General features: G+C 48.3%; 1 protein-coding gene across 2 annotated transcripts in view; it reads left to right on the plus strand.

The window, feature by feature from the left end:
- Positions 1-21060, plus strand: part of LOC110537442 (glycerophosphodiester phosphodiesterase 2) — a 69154-nt gene that overhangs the window by 32960 nt on the left and 15134 nt on the right. For both annotated transcript variants that reach the window (XM_021623495.3, XM_036937394.2), the window contains exon 3: positions 20773-20876. In XM_021623495.3, coding sequence (XP_021479170.2) covers positions 20773-20876 — 104 coding nt within the window. The remainder of the gene's footprint in view (positions 1-20772; positions 20877-21060) is intronic.

Consider the following 21060-nt stretch of genomic DNA (forward strand, 5'->3'; position numbering starts at 1 on the left):
AGAAAAAAACAAAAACAGAAGACTCACCCGATGCTCCCCTGCTCCATATCTACCGGTGATGACACCATCTGTACTCCCAACATCCCCCCCTCTTCCTCCATCTCACCAACCCAGGATGCAGGAATAGTGTTTGGCTCCGGGGTGCCCTGCACCCTGGGTCTACCCCCACAATCCTCCCCCTCCCCAGTGCTGCAGCTGGATTGGAAAAAATTCGGGGAGGCTGAGTCCCCAAACAAAAAACTCCCCACCTCCTCCTGTACCCAGTCCTGAGTCCTGTTAGGTGTGTCCCCACCCAACAGATATTGAGAGCCTGTGGAAACCAGCAGCAACCCAGAGGTTTCTCCCACCCCCATCACTCTCTTGGCCATCCCCTCCCTCTCACTGTCGGCCAATCGCTCCCTCCTCTTCATTCTCTTCTTTGGTGATGACGGCAGTGGAGAGATACCAACCCCCCCCCCCCCCCCCCGCCAGCTCCTCCACCATACCCCTCATCTCTTCCACCAGGGCACATTCCTGCTGCTATCCCCCCTCTTCCTAAATCTGTATTAAAATCCCCCCTATCACTAATTTCCTATTTGTGACACACAGGGGTGTCAGACAGTCCACCATCTCCCTCCTGTCTGCCACCACCTGTGGTCCATACACCACCACTAATCTAAAATTACAATCCCTTATCGTGACATCCACCCCTATAACCCTCCCCTGCATTACCACAAAAGAATCCTCCACTTTAACCTCCCTGTGCCCACACAAAATCCCTACCCCCGATGAGTGCACCCCCCCAACACCCCAAACCCCCTTGTCCCACTCCCTCTTAAACCTATTAACATCCCCTCCATCCCTCAGGTGAACCTCCTGTAAAAAACAAAAATCAAACCCCACACCTTCCAAATAACTAAAAACCGCCCTCCTCTTAACACAATCCCTTAAACCCCTTACATTTAAACTAACAAAAGTCAAATCAGACCCCATGAAAGAATAAAATAAAAACATGTAATACACTCAAATTCTAAACCCAGACAGAAAAAAACAAAAACAGGAGACTCACCCGATGCTCCCCTGCTCCATATCTACCGGTGATGACACCATCTGTACTCCCAACATCCCCCCCTCTTCCTCCATCTCACCAACCCAGGATGCAGGAATAGTGTTTGGCTCCGGGGTGCCCTGCACCCTGGGTCTACCCCCACAATCCTCCCCCTCCCCAGTGCTGCAGCTGGATTGGAAAAAATTCGGGGAGGCTGAGTCCCCAAACAAAAAACTCCCCACCTCCTCCTGTACCCAGTCCTGAGTCCTGTTAGGTGTGTCCCCACCCAACAGATATTGAGAGCCTGTGGAAACCAGCAGCAACCCAGAGGTTTCTCCCACCCCCATCACTCTCTTGGCCATCCCCTCCCTCTCACTGTCGACCAATCGCTCCCTCCTCTTCATTCTCTTCTTTGGTGATGACGGCAGTGGAGAGATACCAACCCCCCCCCCCCCCCCCCCCGCCAGCTCCTCCACCATACCCCTCATCTCTTCCACCAGGGCACATTCCTCCCAGTCCACTTGCTCTTCCACCGTCTCCTTCTCCACCACTCCTCCATCGCTTTCTTCTCTCTCATGCCCCTCCACTCGGTTGCCGTCTTCCGCCGCTTTTCCTGGTTCTCCTACTCCCGTGCCTTCCGTTTCCTTCTCTCTTCCTTCCGCCGCTTCTTGCTCCTCCTCCTTCCTTGTGGCCTTCCCCTCTGGACCTGTACTCTGATCATGAGGCGTGCTTCCTTCCCCTCCTCTTCTTCCCCCATCCCCCGCCCCTGCTCCCCCCCCAGCCGCAGACGCATATGACCGCTGACGGGCCGGGCACCCCCGCCACAGGTGTGCTGACGAGCCACACCCATGGCACGTCTTAGGCTTGTCACAATCCCTCGCCTCATGATCCTCAGATGCACAAAATCTGCATTTTCTTGTACTGCATGAGGCGAATATGTGACCGTAGGCCATACAGCGTCTGCAAAATGGGGGCTGACGTGCATAAAACAACGTCCCCCTGTCAGCCCCTAGGGAGAACATAGCAGGAGGACGGAGGTAGCCACCATGTCCCTTTGGGTCCTCTCTGAGGAGGGCCTGGAAACCTCTCCTCCCATTCCAAAACCCAAGGGAGTCTTTGAGGTGCCTTGCTGAGGAGACGTTATCCATATATCTCCCCAGAAAAGCCCTCACCTCTTCGTCCTTAACGTAAGGGTTGTAAATGTTGACAGTTACAACCCTAAAATTATTCTTCGCCAGGCTTGTTATTTCGTAGTGGCACATCGGCCTCTCACCTCCCACTGCTCTTGCCCTTCTCAGGATATCATCGTGTTTTGCCTCTGTATATAGTGCCACGTCGTATGCTCCCTCCAATGAGTTGCCTTGGAAACAAATCACGTCCTTCACCGTCAGCTTTAGAATCCCCATCAATATTATCCTTCCAAAAGATTCCCGTCCTAAAGGCTCCATCTCCTTTTCCTTCCAAGCAAACCTAATCGTGTTAGCCAGCCCAATCCCAGGGACCGACCGTGTTGATGTATTTAGCACCATCTCCGCAAGGAGAATGGCGCTCGTTCTCTTCTCTTCCAAAACAAGTGAAAAGAAAAAAACTAATGACTGAGCCTATCTTTTTTTTAATAAAAATAATTTATTATCATCAATACCATTCATTCTTTACAACTCATAATTTTCATACAAACTCAAATAGTGGTATTTTAATTTAAACAAAACAAAAACCCCAAACAAAACCTCAGGGGAGCATCTTCCCTCCCCGTCATCCTACAAACTACCTTTTCCTATCTACCCATCCCTAATCTATCCCCTTACAAATCTAAATGACACCCAGCCCTAAACCCCCCTTCCACCTCTCCCGGGCAGCATGCTGCCCCCACTTCCTCTCCTCCCTCTTCATCCTCCCCCTCAAATCTCCTTCCACCCTCCTCACTATCCCTTCCACCCCCCAATCTCTCCCTGTCTTCACCATGTTCTGCCTGGCTTCCCACAGCCCCCGTTTAAAGAGACTCATGAGAAGCCAGAGCAGAAACCTGTCCCTATCCGTCCCTCTCGCTCTCCCTACACCTCTCTCTAACCTGGCCCACGTCAATACAAAATCCCCCCTTACCAAACCTAACAACACCCGTGCCCTAGCCCATACTACTCCGGCAAAGGCACAGTCCCAAAAGACATGGCGCACAGTCTCCTTCCTGCCACAAGAAGATCTTGGACAGGTGGGGGATTGCACCAAACTATACCGGTACATAATGGAACGTACCGGCAAGCACTTATGGAGGCTCAACCAATTCAGGTCCTTGAGCCTGTTGTCCAGACCCCGCGCCTGCACTCCCTCCCAGACCACTTCCGAGATGCCCACTACAGGCGCCGGACTCCCTGCCTTTCTGACCTCCTCGTACAGGTGCCTGTGATCTAAACCTACTCGGGCAACTTCAAACTCAGGGTGCTCACGCAGCCACTTGGCCGCATGACCAAAGTGCCACGGCAGCTGTTCCGCCCGAGGACCCGTGTTAGACCACACCATTACGCTTCTCGCCTGATACGAGAAGAACACCCGCAGGAGGTAACCGGACGGGTGTATCACTGGATGAGCAAGCTCCGTTAACAAGAAAGAAACAAAAATTGCGTCCAGCTTGAGGGGGAAATGTGGTACCCCCCTACCTCCCTCCCCGATGGGACAAAGCATGCGTGCCCTGGCGACCCACTCGCACCTGCCACTCCACATGAACTGAAACACAAGCCTCACTAGAGGCCTCCTCAGACTAGCCGGCAATGGGTAGATGTACGCCAAATACAAAAGAGACGGCAACACATCCACCTTTAGAACCAGGACTTTGCCCATAAAAGACAAATACCTAGCCTTCCACATTGCTAGCTTCCTCTGTACCACTGCGATACGCATGTTCCAGTTTAGCGTCGCTGAGCCGGAGGTCTCAAAATGGACCCCGAGAATCCTCAGGGCCCCCTCACAGAGAGATAACCCCCCGGGCACATCCATTCTACCGCGCCATCTTCCGAAAAACTTGACGGAAGACTTTGCATGGTTCAGAACTGCTCCTGACGCTCGGGTGAAATCCCCAAAGATGGCAAGGGACCTTGTCAGGCACGAGTCCTTGCACAGCAGCAAGGAAGTGTCGTCGGCGTACTGCGTCATCTTAACACGCAGCCCACCACTTCCAGGGATCAACAAGCCTTCCACCCCTGTGTCTGCCCTAATGGCAGCCCCCAGAGGCTCCATGTACAGAACGAAGAGGAGAGCCGAGAGTGGGCACCCCTGCCTGACCCCAGACGAGAGGTCAAAAACGTCACCCAAGTGACTATTTACACTAACTCGGCACCCCGCTCCGACATATAATGTACGAATCCATCCTATGAACTTCTCCCCAAATCCTAATCGACCTAACACTCTGAATAAAAATGATCTATTCACGCGATCAAAGGCTTTCGCCTGATCTAGCGCTGCTACCATTAAAGGCAGCCCTCTATCTTCAACCCAAGCGATGGAGTCCCTGATTAACTGTAGGTTCCATCTAATAGAGCGGCCCTCTACCCCGCACGTCTGATCCTCATGGACGACGTAGGGAAGGGCTGTGCGCAACCGGTCTGCTAAAACCTTTGCAAGTAGCTTGTAATCTACACACAGCATGGTCAACGGCCGCCAGTTGCCAAGGTCTGTTACTTCCCCCTTCTTATATAAAAATGACAGCACACCAACAGCCATTGATCCCCCCGGGACCCCCGTCTCAAGGATGGCCTTCAAGACTTCGAGGACCACTGGTCCAAGTATACCCCAAAACTTGAGATAAAACTCAGCCGGCAGCCCATCTATCCCAGGCACCTTCCCTTTTCCCATCCTCCTAAGAGCGCTCTCAACCTCTTCTAGTGAGATCTGGGCCTCCATCACTTCTCTAATGTCCTCCGGCAACCGCCTGGACAAGTGTTCTAAAAACACATTTCCCTGCTCTACATCTATTTCCCTTTCCTTAAATAAACCTTGGAAATGATCAGTTGTCACCCTGACCATATCCTCTGGTTCTCTAACTATACTACCATTTTCTTCCCTAACGCCATGCATTACCTTCCTACTCTGTCTGGCCCTAACGGACTTAAAGAACATTGCAGAACAAGTTTCATTGTGTTCTAGAAAGCCACTATGCGCATGCTCCAGGAAAGCTTGAGCCTTCCGCTCCTGCAACTCCCTGAGCTGCGCCTTTAGGGTTGCGGATCTCTCCCAGTCAAACGACCCGCCGAGGTTGCCTGCCTCGTACTCGAGTTCAATTAACCTTTGGATACGATCCACCTCCCTCCTCTCCTCCCTTTTTTTCCTCTTGCAATACCCTATTATAAAAGCCCTAATCCTCACCTTAACTAATTCCCACCACTCTAACACCCCCTCGCACATGGACCGGAGACCCTCAAGCCTCCAAAAGAAACCATAAAACCCGTCAACAAAAGCCTGCTCCTCCAGCACATCCCGATCTAGCTTCCAGTACCCCCTACCAAAGAGGCAGACTGGCGACCCCACCTGCAGGAGCACCCCGTCGTGATCCGAAAAGAAAACAGGCAACAGCCACCCAGACAACTTACCCAAAGACCTGGGTACGAAAATATAGTCGAGCCTCCGCTCAACCCCCCTGGAGTTGCGCCATGTAGGACCGTCCATTTTCGGAGTAGTGTGCAGACCACCATCTACCAGACCATGGCAAGCCATTAGCCTGGCAATGGCGCCTGCACTGCTATCCCCCCCTCTTCCTAAATCTGTATTAAAATCCCCCCTATCACTAATTTCCTATTTGTGACACACAGGGGTGTCAGTCCACCATCTCCCTCCTGTCTGCCACCACCTGTGGTCCATACACCACCACTAATCTAAAATTACAATCCCTTATCGTGACATCCACCCCTATAACCCTCCCTTGCATTACCACAAAAGAATCCTCCACTTTAACCTCCCTGTGCCCACACAAAATCCCTACCCCCGATGAGTGCACCCCCCCAACACCCCAAACCGACTCCCCCTTGTCCCACTCCCTCTTAAACCTATTAACATCCCCTCCATCCCTCAGGTGAACCTCCTGTAAAAAACAAAAATCAAACCCCACAACTTCCAAATAACTAAAAACCGCCCTCCTCTTAACACAATCCCTTAAACCCCTTACATTTAAACTAACAAAAGTAAAATCAGACCCCATGAAAGAATAAAATAAAAACATGTAATACACTCAAATTCTAAACCCAGACAGAAAAAAACAAAAACAGGAGACTCACCCGATGCTCCCCTGCTCCATATCTACCGGTGATGACACCATCTGTACTCCCAACATCCCCCCCTCTTCCTCCATCTCACCAACCCAGGATGCAGGAATAGTGTTTGGCTCCGGGGTGCCCTGCACCCTGGGTCTACCCCCACAATCCTCCCCCTCCCCAGTGCTGCAGCTGGATTGGAAAAAATTTGGGGAGGCTGAGTCCCCAAACAAAAAACTCCCCACCTCCTCCTGTACCCAGTCCTGAGTCCTGTTAGGTGTGTCCCCACCCAACAGATATTGAGAGCCTGTGGAAACCAGCAGCAACCCAGAGGTTTCTCCCACCCCCATCACTCTCTTGGCCATCCCCTCCCTCTCACTGTCGGCCAATCGCTCCCTCCTCTTCATTCTCTTCTTTGGTGATGACGGCAGTGGAGAGATACCAACCCCCCCCGCCAGCTCCTCCACCATACCCCTCATCTCTTCCACCAGGGCACATTCCTCCCAGTCCACTTGCTCTTCCACCGTCTCCTTCTCCACCACTCCTCCATCGCTTTCTTCTCTCTCATGCTCCTCCACTCGGTTGCCGTCTTCCGCCGCTTTTCCTGGTTCTCCTACTCCCGTGCCTTCCGTTTCCTTCTCTCTTCCTTCCGCCGCTTCTTGCTCCTCCTCCTTCCTTGTGGCCTTCCCCTCTGGACCTGTACTCTGATCATGAGGCGTGCTTCCTTCCCCTCCTCTTCTTCCCCCATCCCCCGCCCCTGCTCCCCCCCCAGCCGCAGACGCATATGACCGCTGACGGGCCGGGCACCCCCGCCACTGGTGTGCTGACGAGCCACACCCATGGCACGTCTTAGGCTTGTCACAATCCCTCGCCTCATGATCCTCAGATGCACAAAATCTGCATTTTCTTGTACTGCATGAGGCGAATATGTGACCGTAGGCCATACAGCGTCTGCAAAATGGGGGCTGACGTGCATAAAACAACGTCCCCCTGTCAGCCCCTAGGGAGAACATAGCAGGAGGACGGAGGTAGCCACCATGTCCCTTTGGGTCCTCTCTGAGGAGGGCCTGGAAACCTCTCCTCCCATTCCAAAACCCAAGGGAGTCTTTGAGGTGCCTTGCTGAGGAGACGTTATCCATATATCTCCCCAGAAAAGCCCTCACCTCTTCGTCCTTAACGTAAGGGTTGTAAATGTTGACAGTTACAACCCTAAAATTATTCTTCGCCAGGCTTGTTATTTCGTAGTGGCACATCGGCCTCTCACCTCCCACTGCTCTTGCCCTTCTCAGGATATCATCGTGTTTTGCCTCTGTATATAGTGCCACGTCGTATGCTCCCTCCAACGAGTTGCCTTGGAAACAAATCACGTCCTTCACCGTCAGCTTTAGAATCCCCATCAATATTATCCTTCCAAAAGATTCCCGTCCTAAAGGCTCCATCTCCTTTTCCTTCCAAGCAAACCTAATCGTGTTAGCCAGCCCAATCCCAGGGACCGACCGTGTTGATGTATTTAGCACCATCTCCGCAAGGAGAATGGCGCTCGTTCTCTTCTCTTCCAAAACAAGTGAAAAGAAAAAAACTAATGACTGAGCCTATCTTTTTCTTTATAAAAATAATTTATTATCATCAATACCATTCATGCTTTACAACTCATAATTTTCATACAAACTCAAATAGTGGTATTTTAATTTAAACAAAACAAAAACCCCAAACAAAACCTCAGGGGAGCATCTTCCCTCCCCGTCATCCTACAAACTACCTTTCCCTATCTACCCATCCCTAATCTATCCCCTTACAAATCTAAATGACACCCAGCCCTAAACCCCCCTTCCACCTCTCCCGGGCAGCATGCTGCCCCCACTTCCTCTCCTCCCTCTTCATCCTCCCCCTCAAATCTCCTTCCACCCTCCTCACTATCCCTTCCACCCCCCAATCTCTCCCTGTCTTCACCATGTTCTGCCTGGTTTCCCACAGCCCCCGTTTAAAAAGACTCATGAGAAGCCAGAGCAGAAACCTGTCCCTATCGCTCTCCCTACACCTCTCTCTAACCTGGCCCACGTCAATACAAAATCCCCCCTTACCAAACCTAACAACACCCGTGCCCTAGCCCATACTACTCCGGCAAAGGCACAGTCCCAAAAGACATGGCGCACAGTCTCCTTCCTGCCACAAGAAGATCTTGGACAGGTGGGGGATTGCACCAAACTATACCGGTACATAATGGAACGTACCGGCAAGCACTTATGGAGGCTCAACCAATTCAGGTCCTTGAGCCTGTTGTCCAGACCCCGCGCCTGCACTCCCTCCCAGACCACTTCCGAGATGCCCACTACAGGCGCCGGACTCCCTGCCTTTCTGACCTCCTCGTACAGGTGCCTGTGATCTAAACCTACTCGGGCAACTTCAAACTCAGGGTGCTCACGCAGCCACTTGGCCGCATGACCAAAGTGCCACGGCAGCTGTTCCGCCCGAGGACCCGTGTTAGACCACACCATTACGCTTCTCGCCTGATACGAGAAGAACACCCGCAGGAGGTAACCGGACGGGTGTATCACTGGATGAGCAAGCTCCGTTAACAAGAAAGAAACAAAAATTGCGTCCAGCTTGAGGGGGAAATGTGGTACCCCCCTACCTCCCTCCCCGATGGGACAAAGCATGCGTGCCCTGGCGACCCACTCGCACCTGCCACTCCACATGAACTGAAACACAAGCCTCACTAGAGGCCTCCTCAGACTAGCCGGCAATGGGTAGATGTACGCCAAATACAAAAGAGACGGCAACACATCCACCTTTAGAACCAGGACTTTGCCCATAAAATACAAATACCTAGCCTTCCACATTGCTAGCTTCCTCTGTACCACTGCGATACGCATGTTCCAGTTTAGCGTCGCTGAGCCGGAGGTCTCAAAATGGACCCCGAGAATCCTCAGGGCCCCCTCACAGAGAGATAACCCCCCGGGCACATCCGTTCTACCGCGCCATCTTCCGAAAAACTTGACGGAAGACTTTGCATGGTTCAGAACTGCTCCTGACGCTCGGGTGAAATCCCCAAAGATGGCAAGGGACCTTGTCAGGCACGAGTCCTTGCACAGCAGCAAGGAAGTGTCGTCGGCGTACTGCGTCATCTTAACACGCAGCCCACCACTTCCAGGGATCAACAAGCCTTCCACCCCTGTGTCTGCCCTAATGGCAGCCCCCAGAGGCTCCATGTACAGAACGAAGAGGAGAGCCGAGAGTGGGCACCCCTGCCTGACCCCAGACGAGAGGTCAAAAACGTCACCCAAGTGACTATTTACACTAACTCGGCACCCCGCTCCGACATATAATGTACGAATCCATCCTATGAACTTCTCCCCAAATCCTAATCGACCTAACACTCTGAATAAAAATGATCTATTCACGCGATCAAAGGCTTTCGCCTGATCTAGCGCTGCTACCATTAACCTTTCTGATCTCCCCATCCCGGATCCGGGATCGTGAATACAGACTCAAGCTCATTACCATAACGCAACGTTAACTATTCATGAAAATCGCAAATGAAATGAAATAAATATGCTAGCTCTCAAGCTTAGCCTTTTGTTAACAACACTGTCATCTCAGATTTTCAAAATATGCTTCTCAACCATTGCAAAACAAGCATTTGTGTAACAGTATTGATGGCTAACGTAGCATTTAGCATTAGCATTCAGCTGGCAACATTTACACAAAAAACAGAAAAGCATTCAAATAAAATAATTTACCTTTGAAGAACTTCAGATGTTTTCAATGAGGAGACTCTCAGATAGCAAATGTTCAGTTTTTCCTGAAAGATTATTTGTTTAGGACAAATCGCTCCGTTTTCTGCGTCACGTTTAGCTATGAAAAAACCCCTGTATCCAGGATTGTGTAAATCTATCAGCAAGCTCATTAGCATAACACAACGTTAACTATTTATGAAAATCGCAAATGAAATGAAATAAATATGCCATCTCTCAAGCTTAGCCTTTTGTAAACAACACTGTCATCTCAGATTTTCAAAATATGCTTCTCAACCATAGGAAAACAATCATTTGTGTAAAAGTAGCTAGCTAGCATTAGCATTTCGCGTTAGCATTTAGCGTTAGCATTAGCGTTAGCATCCAGCACGCAACATTAACAAAAACATAAAAGCCTTCAAATAAAATCATTTACCTTTGAAGAACTTCTGATGTTTTCAATGAGGATACTCTCAGTTAGATAGCAGATGCTCAGTTTTTCCAAAAAGATTCCTTGTGTATTAGAAATAGCTCCTTTTATACATCACATTTGGCTACCAAAAAAAATCAGAAAATTCAGTCCTCAAAACGCGAACTTTTTTCCAAATTAACTCCATAATATCGACTGAAAACATGGCAAACGTTGTTTAGAATCAATCATCAAGGTGTTTTTCACATATCTCTTCATTGATACATCGTTCTTGGACACATGCTTTCTCCCCTGAATCAAATGGTAAAGTAGAAGCAGCTGGCAATTGCGCACCGAATTCGACGCAGGACACCAGGCGGACACTTGGAAAATGTAGTCTCTTATGGTCAATCTTCCAATGATATGCCTACAAATACGTCACAATGCTGCTAAGACCTTGGGCGAACGACAGAAAGTGTAGGCTCATTCGTTGCGCAATCACAGCCATATAAGGAGAGAATGGAAAACAGAGCTTCAGAAATTCTGCTAATTCCTGGGTGATGCATCATCTTGGTTTCGCCTGTAGAATGAGTTCTGGGGCACTTACAGACAAAATCTTTGCAGATTCTGAAACTTCAGAGTGTTTTCTTTCCAAAACTGTCAAGAATATGCATAGTCGAGCATCTTTTCGTGACAAAATATTGCGCTTAAAACGGGAACGTTTTTTATCCAAAAATGAAATAGCGCCCCTAGAGCTCTAACAGGTTAAAGGCAGCCCTCTATCTTCAACCCAAGCGATGGAGTCCCTGATTAACTGTAGGTTCCATCTAATAGAGCGGCCCTCTACCCCGCACGTCTGATCCTCATGGACGACGTAGGGAAGGGCTGTGCGCAACCGGTCTGCTAAAACCTTTGCAAGTAGCTTGTAATCTACACACAGCATGGTCAACGGCCGCCAGTTGCCAAGGTCTGTTACTTCCCCCTTCTTATATAAAAGTGACAGCACACCAACAGCCATTGATCCCCCCGGGACCCCCGTCTCAAGGATGGCCTTCAAGACTTCGAGGACCACTGGTCCAAGTATACCCCAAAACTTGAGATAAAACTCAGCCGGCAGCCCATCTATCCCAGGCACCTTCCCTTTTCCCATCCTCCTAAGAGCGCTCTCAACCTCTTCTAACCTCTTCAAGTGAGATCTGGGCCTCCATCACTTCTCTAATGTCCTCCGGCAACCGCCTGGACAAGTGTTCTAAAAACACATTTCCCTGCTCTACATCTATTTCCCTTTCCTTAAATAAACCTTGGAAATGATCAGTTGTCACCCTGACCATATCCTCTGGTTCTCTAACTATACTACCATTTTCTTCACTAACGCCATGCATTACCTTCCTACTCTGTCTGGCCCTAACGGACTTAAAGAACATTGCAGAACAAGTTTCATTGTGTTCTAGAAAGCCACTATGCGCATGCTCCAGGAAAGCTTGAGCCTTCCGCTCCTGCAACTCCCTGAGCTGCGCCTTTAGGGTTGCGGATCTCTCCCAGTCAAACGACCCGCCGAGGTTGCCTGCCTCGTACTCGAGTTCAATTAACCTTTGGATACGATCCACCTCCCTCCTCTCCTCCCTTTTTTTTCCTCTTGCAATACCCTATTATAAAAGCCCTAATCCTCACCTTAACTAATTCCCACCACTCTAACACCCCCTCGCACATGGACCGGAGACCCTCAAGTCTCCAAAAGAAACCATAAAACCCGTCAACAAAAGCCTGCTCCTCCAGCACATCCCGATCTAGCTTCCAGTACCCCCTACCAAAGAGGCAGACTGGCGACCCCACCTGCAGTAGCACCCCGTCGTGATCCGAAAAGAAAACAGGCAACAGCCACCCAGACAACTTACCCAAAGACCTGGGTACGAAAATATAGTCGAGCCTCCGCTCAACCCCCCTGGAGTTGCGCCATGTAGGACCGTCCATTTTCGGAGTAGTGTGCAGACCACCATCTACCAGACCATGGCAAGCCATTAGCCTGGCAATGGCGCCTGCACTGCTATCCCCCCTCTTCCTAAATCTGTATTAAAATCCCCCCTATCACTAATTTCCTATTTGTGACACACAGGGGTGTCAGACAGTCCACCATCTCCCTCCTGTCTGCCACCACCTGTGGTCCATACACCACCACTAATCTAAAATTACAATCCCTTATCGTGACATCCACCCCTATAACCCTCCCCTGCATTACCACAAAAGAATCCTCCACTTTAACCTCCCTGTGCCCACACAAAATCCCTACCCCCGATGAGTGCACCCCCCCAACACCCCAAACCGACTCCCCCTTGTCCCACTCCCTCTTAAACCTATTAACATCCCCTCCATCCCTCAGGTGAACCTCCTGTAAAAAACAAAAATCAAACCCCACAACTTCCAAATAACTAAAAACCGCCCTCCTCTTAACACAATCCCTTAAACCCCTTACATTTAAACTAACAAAAGTAAAATCAGACCCCATGAAAGAATAAAATAAAAACATGTAATACACTCAAATTCTAAACCCAGACAGAAAAAAACAAAAACAGGAGACTCACCCGATGCTCCCCTGCTCCATATCTACCGGTGATGACACCATCTGTACTCCCAACATCCCCCCCTCTTCCTCCATCTCACCAACCCAGGATGCAGGAATAGTGTTTGGCTCCGGGGTGCCCTGCACCCTGGGTCTACCCCCACAATCCTCCCCCTCCCCAGTGCTGCAGCTGGATTGGAAAAAATTCGGGGAGGCTGAGTCCCCAAACAAAAAACTCCCCACCTCCTCCTGTACCCAGTCCTGAGTCCTGTTAGGTGTGTCCCCACCCAACAGATATTGAGAGCCTGTGGAAACCAGCAGCAACCCAGAGGTTTCTCCCACCCCCATCACTCTCTTGGCCATCCCCTCCCTCTCACTGTCGGCCAATCGCTCCCTCCTCTTCATTCTCTTCTTTGGTGATGACGGCAGTGGAGAGATACCAACCCCCCCCCCCCCCCCCCCCCGCCAGCTCCTCCACCATACCCCTCATCTCTTCCACCAGGGCACATTCCCCCCAGTCCACTTGCTCTTCCACCGTCTCCTTCTCCACCACTCCTCCATCGCTTTCTTCTCTCTCATGCTCCTCCACTCGGTTGCCGTATTCCGCCGCTTTTCCTGGTTCTCCTACTCCCGTGCCTTCCGTTTCCTTCTCTCTTCCTTCCGCCGCTTCTTGCTCCTCCTCCTTCCTTGTGGCCTTCCCCTCTGGACCTGTACTCTGATCATGAGGCATGCTTCCTTCCCCTCCTCTTCTTCCCCCATCCCCCGCCCCTGCTCCCCCCCCAGCCGCAGACGCATATGACCGCTGACGGGCCGGGCACCCCCGCCACAGGTGTGCTGACGAGCCACACCCATGGCACGTCTTAGGCTTGTCACAATCCCTCGCCTCATGATCCTCAGATGCACAAAATCTGCATTTTCTTGTACTGCATGAGGCGAATATGTGACCGTAGGCCATACAGCGTCTGCAAAATGGGGGCTGACGTGCATAAAACAACGTCCCCCTGTCAGCCCCTAGGGAGAACATAGCAGGAGGATGGAGGTAGCCACCATGTCCCTTTGGGTCCTCTCTGAGGAGGGCCTGGAAACCTCTCCTCCCATTCCAAAACCCAAGGGAGTCTTTGAGGTGCCTTGCTGAGGAGACGTTATCCATATATCTCCCCAGAAAAGCCCTCACCTCTTCGTCCTTAACGTAAGGGTTGTAAATGTTGACAGTTACAACCCTAAAATTATTCTTCGCCAGGCTTGTTATTTCGTAGTGGCACATCGGCCTCTCACCTCCCACTGCTCTTGCCCTTCTCAGGATATCATCGTGTTTTGCCTCTGTATATAGTGCCACGTCGTATGCTCCCTCCAACGAGTTGCCTTGGAAACAAAACACGTCCTTCACCGTCAGCTTTAGAATCCCCATCAATATTATCCTTCCAAAAGATTCCCGTCCTAAAGGCTCCATCTCCTTTTCCTTCCAAGCAAACCTAATCGTGTTAGCCAGCCCAATCCCAGGGACCGACCGTGTTGATGTATTTAGCACCATCTCCGCAAGGAGAATGGCGCTCGTTCTCTTCTCTTCCAAAACAAGTGAAAAGAAAAAACCAAAGTGACTGAGCCTATCTGGTGCAACAAACACAGAGACAGGAACAATCACCCACGAAACACTCAAATAATATGGCTGCCTAAATATGGTACCCAATCAGAGACAACGATAAACACCTGCCTCTGATTGAGAACCACTCAAGGCAACCATAGACTTACCTAGACTACTTCACTAAACCACAATCCCATAACCTACAAAAAACCCCTAGACAAAACACACCACATAAATACCCATGTCACACCCTGGCCTGACCAAAATAATAAAGAAAACACAAAATACTAAGGCCAGGGCATGACAGCTTCACTATCTGGCCGTCTGACCGACGAATCTGAATTTGGCAGATGCCAGCAGAACGCTACCTTCCCCAATAAATACTGCCTACTTTAAAGTTTGGTGGAAGATGAATAATGGTCTGGGGCTGTTTTTCATGGTTCGGGCTAGGACCATTAGTTCCAGTCAAGGGAAATTTTAACGCTACATTACTCAATTACATTCTGGACGATTCTGTGCTTCCAACTTTGTGGTAACAGTTTTGGTAGGCCCTTTCCTGTTTCAGCAAGGTCCATACAGAAATTGTTTGTCGAGATCAGTGTGGAAGAACTTGACTGGCTTGCACAGAGACCTGACATCAATCCAAGTTGAACACCTTTGGGATGAATTGGAACGCGGACTGCGAGCCAGGTCTCATCGCCCAACATCAGTTCCCGACCTCACTAATGATCTTGTGGCTGAATGGAAGCAAGTCCCCGCAGAAATGTTCCAACATCTAGTGGAAAGCCTTCCCTGAAGACTGGAAGCTGTTATAGCAGCAAAGGGTTGACCAACTCCAAATGAATGCTCATGATTTTGGAATGAGATGTTCAACGAGCAGGTGTCCATATACTTTTGGCCATGTAGTGTATGTGAATATGGACCGTATGGAAAGTGTGTGTGTATAGACAGTATGGAAAGTATGTTGATGGGTTCGGATTTCTAAACTTTTTAAATGTTGTTAATCATCAGATATACTAGAGACATGAGTAGTGCCGTAGTCTGGTTTATTCACCAGAAGTTAATTGTTATCTGTAGGAGGAATGTTTATGGTGGGTTCAAGGAAGGTTGGATAGGATCCAGGGGGCTTTGGGATGTGCTGAGTAGAGGAGAGGCAATCACATGATTGCATTCACTGATAATGGTGGGGAGCTGTGGAGAAGTGAGGAAGGGGGTTGAGATCAGGTCGCCTTAAGGGAGAAGGAACAGTTTGTGGCCCGCATCACTTAATTTCCTGCCTAGTAATAAAGATGTAATGTTAAGAGAGGAGACTCCACCCAATTTGGGGTATATATATTACCACTGGTGGAAATATGTCTTTGTCTTATGCAGCTGTATGACCCAATGGGGGAATCAAATCAAATCAAATGTATTTATATAGCCCTCCCTTACATTAGCTGATATCTCAAAGTGCTGTACAGAAACCCAGCCTAAAACCCCAAAAAGCAAGCAATGCAGGTGTAGAAGCACGGTGGCTAGGAAAAACTCCCTAGAAAGGCCAAAACCTAGGAAGAAACCTAGAGAGGAACCAGGCTATGAGGCGTGGCCAGTCCTCTTCTGGCTGTGCCGGGTGGAGATTATAACAGTACATGGCCAAGATGTTAAAATGTTCATAAATGACCGGCATGGTCAAATAATAATAATCACAGTAGTTGTTGAGGGTGCAACAAGTCAGCACCTCAGGAGTAAATGTCAGTTGGCTTTTCATAGCCGATCATTAAGAGTATTTCTACCGCTCCTGCTGTCTCTAGAGAGTTGAAACCAGCAGGTCTGGGACAGGTAGCACGTCCGGTGAACAGGTCAGGGTTCCATAGCCGCAGGCAGAACAGTTGAAACTGGAGCAGCAGCACGGCCAGTTGGACTGGGGACAGCAAGGAGTCATCATGCCAGGTAGTCCTGAGGCATGGTCCTAGGGCTCAGGTCCTCCGAGAGAGAGAAAGAAAGAAAGAGAGAAAAGGAGAATTAGAGAGAGCACACTTAAATTCACACAGGACACCGGATATAAACTCGGTTTAATAAGCTTTACTAATCGTCCGTGAGTTTTAATAGGTTAATTTAGAACAAAGTGAATATTAAAGGTTTGTATTACAGTAGTTATATAGATGAGCCATGACTAGAATACTGTATATTAATATAAATTGGGTAAAACATTACGTAAACATTATTGAAATAACCAGTGTTCTCTTAGGTGCAGCTTAGAGTATCAGGTGGTAACGGCTAGTGACATTAATTGAGGTTCAGGGCAGGGTACTGGCCGGAGGTCGGCTAGTGGTGACTGTCTGAAGGCCTGGAGATAGAAGCTATTTATCAGTTTCTCGGTCCCAGCTTTGATGCACCTGTACTGTCTCCGCCTTTTTAGATGGTAGCGGAGTGAACAGGCTGTGGCTCGGGTGGCTGGGGTCCTTGATGATTTTCTTGGCCTTCCTATGACACCGGGTACTGTAGATGTCCTGTTGGGCAGGCAGCGTGCCACCGACGATGCCTTGGGCTGACCACACCACTCTCTGAGGAGCCCTGCCATTGCAGACGTTGCAATTGCCCCACAGAGGTGCTGAGCTTCCACCCCTGTGAGGCCTCCGTGTTGAGGATCAGCGTGGCAGAGGTGTTGTTGCCTACTTTCACCACTTAGGGTCAGCCCGTCAGGAAGTCCAGGACCCAGTTACACAGGGAGGGGTTCAGATCAAGAGCCCTGAGCTTAGTGATGAGCTTGGAGGGAACTATGGTGTTGAAGGCTGAGCAGTGGTCGATGAGCAGCTTTCTTACATAGGTATTTCTCTTGTCCAGGTGGGATAGGGCAGTGTGCAGTGCAATGGCAATTGCGTCATCCGTGGATCTGTTGGGCGGTATGCAAACTCTAGTGTGTCTCTGGTATACTCAGACTAAATGCAACTCTCTAACAATACTTATTTATCTCAGTCTTATTATTAGAGTTCATTCTGATATTGACTTGGCCTTTGAGATCGTACTGCTGTGATTCCCAGTCCTGAGTTGATCCTCCTGTGTTTGTATATCATTGCTTGCTGGTACTTTGTGGTAGGCTGGTATTTCTCAGAAACAGATTAGCTCTTTCATGCTCTTCCAGCCAATAGAGAACTTTGTAATAAATGACCTAGAAATACTTTCGCTCAACACTAGCACACCATGAAGCAGCCCATGCTGAGCAGGAGTGAGGAGGGAATTCCAGCTGGAGGTCATTTTATGATCCATAGCTCAATCATACGTTGCAAGTTATTATTGAGGCACAAAGCATCAATATTCGCATTGTAGTATTGCACCTTATTTTTTATGTACATATTTCCATGTAGTGCCACACACCTGATATTGAAAAATCCATAGGATAACTTGTGTGTGTGTGTACTTTATAATACAGAAGCGAGATGTGAACTGTATGTCTGAGAAGGTTTGCCGGTAATGGCAACCAGTCATACTGGTTGTCTGATTAAGCGCATTTATGGTGATTAATCAGTGTTTTTCTCAGTAGATGTAACAGTGTGGTAGATCAGCACTGCCTATTAGGGTTATAATTAGCAGGCTGTGAAGACGTTAGAGAGGGAAGGAGAAGGATGGCCAGACACCGTCTGGGTGCCCATATGCTACTGTGCTCTGGAGGAGGATGTAATGGGATTGGAAGTACGTCAGGATTAGACGTCATCAGCTTGGTGACAATGAATGAGTCACCCACTGTAATGTGTTGTCTGCTAAATGTGTACAAAATATCCTTCTCCTTGGTTCTCTCCTAACACTAGCTAACTTCCTGAATTAACGGCATCGGAAATTAATTTCACCCCAAACCTGCTTTGGAGAGATTCCTCCGACTGTTCTTGAGTGAATGTGAGATTCACCATGTGACTGTGGCTGTAGTCCTACACCTATGCACTTTCAGCTCACTGTAAGTTGACCAATTAAATACTACAACCTGACTTTGTCAGAGCCCCTGCCCCACTGTCACTTTGTATTACCTCTATTACCTTAGTCGCATTAGGTCTAGGGTCTAACTTTACTGCTTACACACACACACACACACACACACACACACACACACACACACACACACACACACACACACACACACACACACACACACACATACACATACACATACACACACAGTCAAGTCAAGGCTGTAAAGTATTGTGCAGGACAAGGTAATTGAATGTCTCAAGTAGTGTGGTGGTTACCTCAGAAACCAGAATTCATTAAAACAGCAGCCCTCTACTCTCCCATTCTCCCCTGTGCATTAACTCTAACCTGCAGAAGGTGAGACCTCTCTGATCAGGTTTCTTATCTTTCCTCTGAGTGCAGTGTGAAGTGTTAATGTGGTATTCCACTCTAACCAAACATCTACACACCTCTAATAATAGACTAGAGGAGATGTGGAGGAGATGCAGCACTAGTATGGCCAGCATGAGGTGTAAAACTGATCACTGGTCAACTCCAACTGGCTGTGGTCTGACCTGGGCCACGTTCAGTAGGCAATCGTTGTAGAACTTTGCAGAAAGAGATGTCATGAATAGCGCTGACATGATACCATATTCTTTATAATCCTTGGGAAATTTGCTCTTCCGCAACGTTGTGCCCTGCTGCATGGGCCCCTGACCTGTCTTATCCCCCTCAATCCAGTTCATTACTTTGGGGGAAGTGCCTGGTAATCTGTCCAAACCTTCTCCTATACTTTCACTCTATAAGTCAAACCAGAGGACAGACAAAAGGTTAATGTTCTGTTAGCAATCAAGGGGAAAATGTATTTTTATTTAAGAGGTCAGGTGTTGTAGAATTGTTTTTACTCTTAGGACTTTTTGCCTTTGTGTGATTGTTTAAGCTTAAAGTTGTGTAATGTTATGTTAAAAGTGTTATAGAATATAAATGTGACCGATCGCCTCGATTCGGTCTTATGTAGCAGAATTTGAAATTGTGTTTTTTTACACTGGATAAAAGTAGAGACTAAGAGCTAAAAAATTGTAAAACACACTGCAGTTGGAGAACAATGGGAAAGTCATTTTTCTTTTAAAAATGGCCCTTGAATGTTTTGGTATACCTTCTGGAGAATCCAAAAAATGGCCCTTTAATGTTTTGGTATACCTTCTGGAGAATCCAAAAAATGGCCCTTTAATGTTTTGGTTTACCTCCTGGAGAATCCATTCAGCATCGTTCACACCTTCTTAACCCTTAGCCCCACCCATCTCTTTAACGATTCACTTGTGAGGCCATTTGCTAAACAGAGTGATTAGTTTAGTGAACAACCAAAGATTTTAAGACTAAAAGTGGTAAAAGTATTAGCCTACAATAAGGAAAACTCAAGGTAAAAAAAAAACACTTGATCTAGTCCTTGGCCTATATCCTAATCTGACTTTGGTGCAGGTCATGTTGTTCTTCACATTACCGTCTCTGGTAAACACACTATATCAAATGAAATAAAAAGTTGATTTGTCACATGCACCGGATACAGAAGGTGTAAACAGTACAGTGAAATGGTTACTTGCATAGTAACAATATCAAAAACAGAAAGTGTCCAGATAAAAAATATTTTATAAATATTTTTGAATTATTAGATTATGCTTACCTGACACACTTGTCTAAATTGATGGGTCATGTGAAATAAATGCTATAACCACTCCCCAGCCACATCTAGTTAAGTGGATGAATCACTATTCTCTAGACTTGTACACATGTTCATGAAATACAATAGATGGCCGTAATCACCCCCGGGCACCTGGCTATCTTGATGGGTCATGTAATTATCTGGCGAAGTGTTTTGTTTAGACATGTAGTCTCTTGCTTATACATGTAGCCAACTAAACAATGAAGCGGCATTATCCCAACTCATACTACTACCAACCATTACAAACATTGTCATAGCTGTAATATAAATCTGCAGGAACCTAAAGCTAACCAACCCGGTTCAATGTTAGCTACAGTAGCTAACATTAGGCTATAACGAAGAATGGAAATAGTTTTCCAAGGCTAAACCAGCTAGGCTTGTCATTTAGCAATTGTATTTGTATTTACGGATGGAATACAAGTTTGTTATTAAGGAACTTGAAAGTTCACTTGTTCCAGAAGGCATTTGTGCCCCCCAAAAAACATTTTGATGTTCAAATGACTCACCTGTGAAGTAGTGACGTGTGACATATGCCTAATTTCCTGAAACGAGTCACAAATGTCTTCTTCTTGTCTGTTGTGTGTTCACCAGTGGGAGTGTGCATGGTTCATCATCTTGTGCAGCACCTTCTCCCTGCTCCTCTTCTGGGCTTACTTCTGGTTGGAGGCCCACAATGACTACAACCAATTCAACTGGTGAGTGGGGTAGTTAGACCTTACCAGAGTGACTGTGAGCTGTTTGTACCATTGTTTCTGTCCTTCAGAAGCACTCTCTCTTTTGAGCAGTTTTAAATTAGTAATTGAATGTGAGCATATTTCAATATCTCCTAGAAGGGCTTGTCTGTTTCATCCTCTTCTTGTCAAGGCACTGGTTCACCTT

Source organism: Oncorhynchus mykiss, chromosome 12 (genome assembly GCF_057628025.1).
Source record: "Oncorhynchus mykiss isolate SJ-2025 chromosome 12, ASM5762802v1, whole genome shotgun sequence".
NCBI classification, from domain to species: domain Eukaryota; kingdom Metazoa; phylum Chordata; class Actinopteri; order Salmoniformes; family Salmonidae; genus Oncorhynchus; species Oncorhynchus mykiss.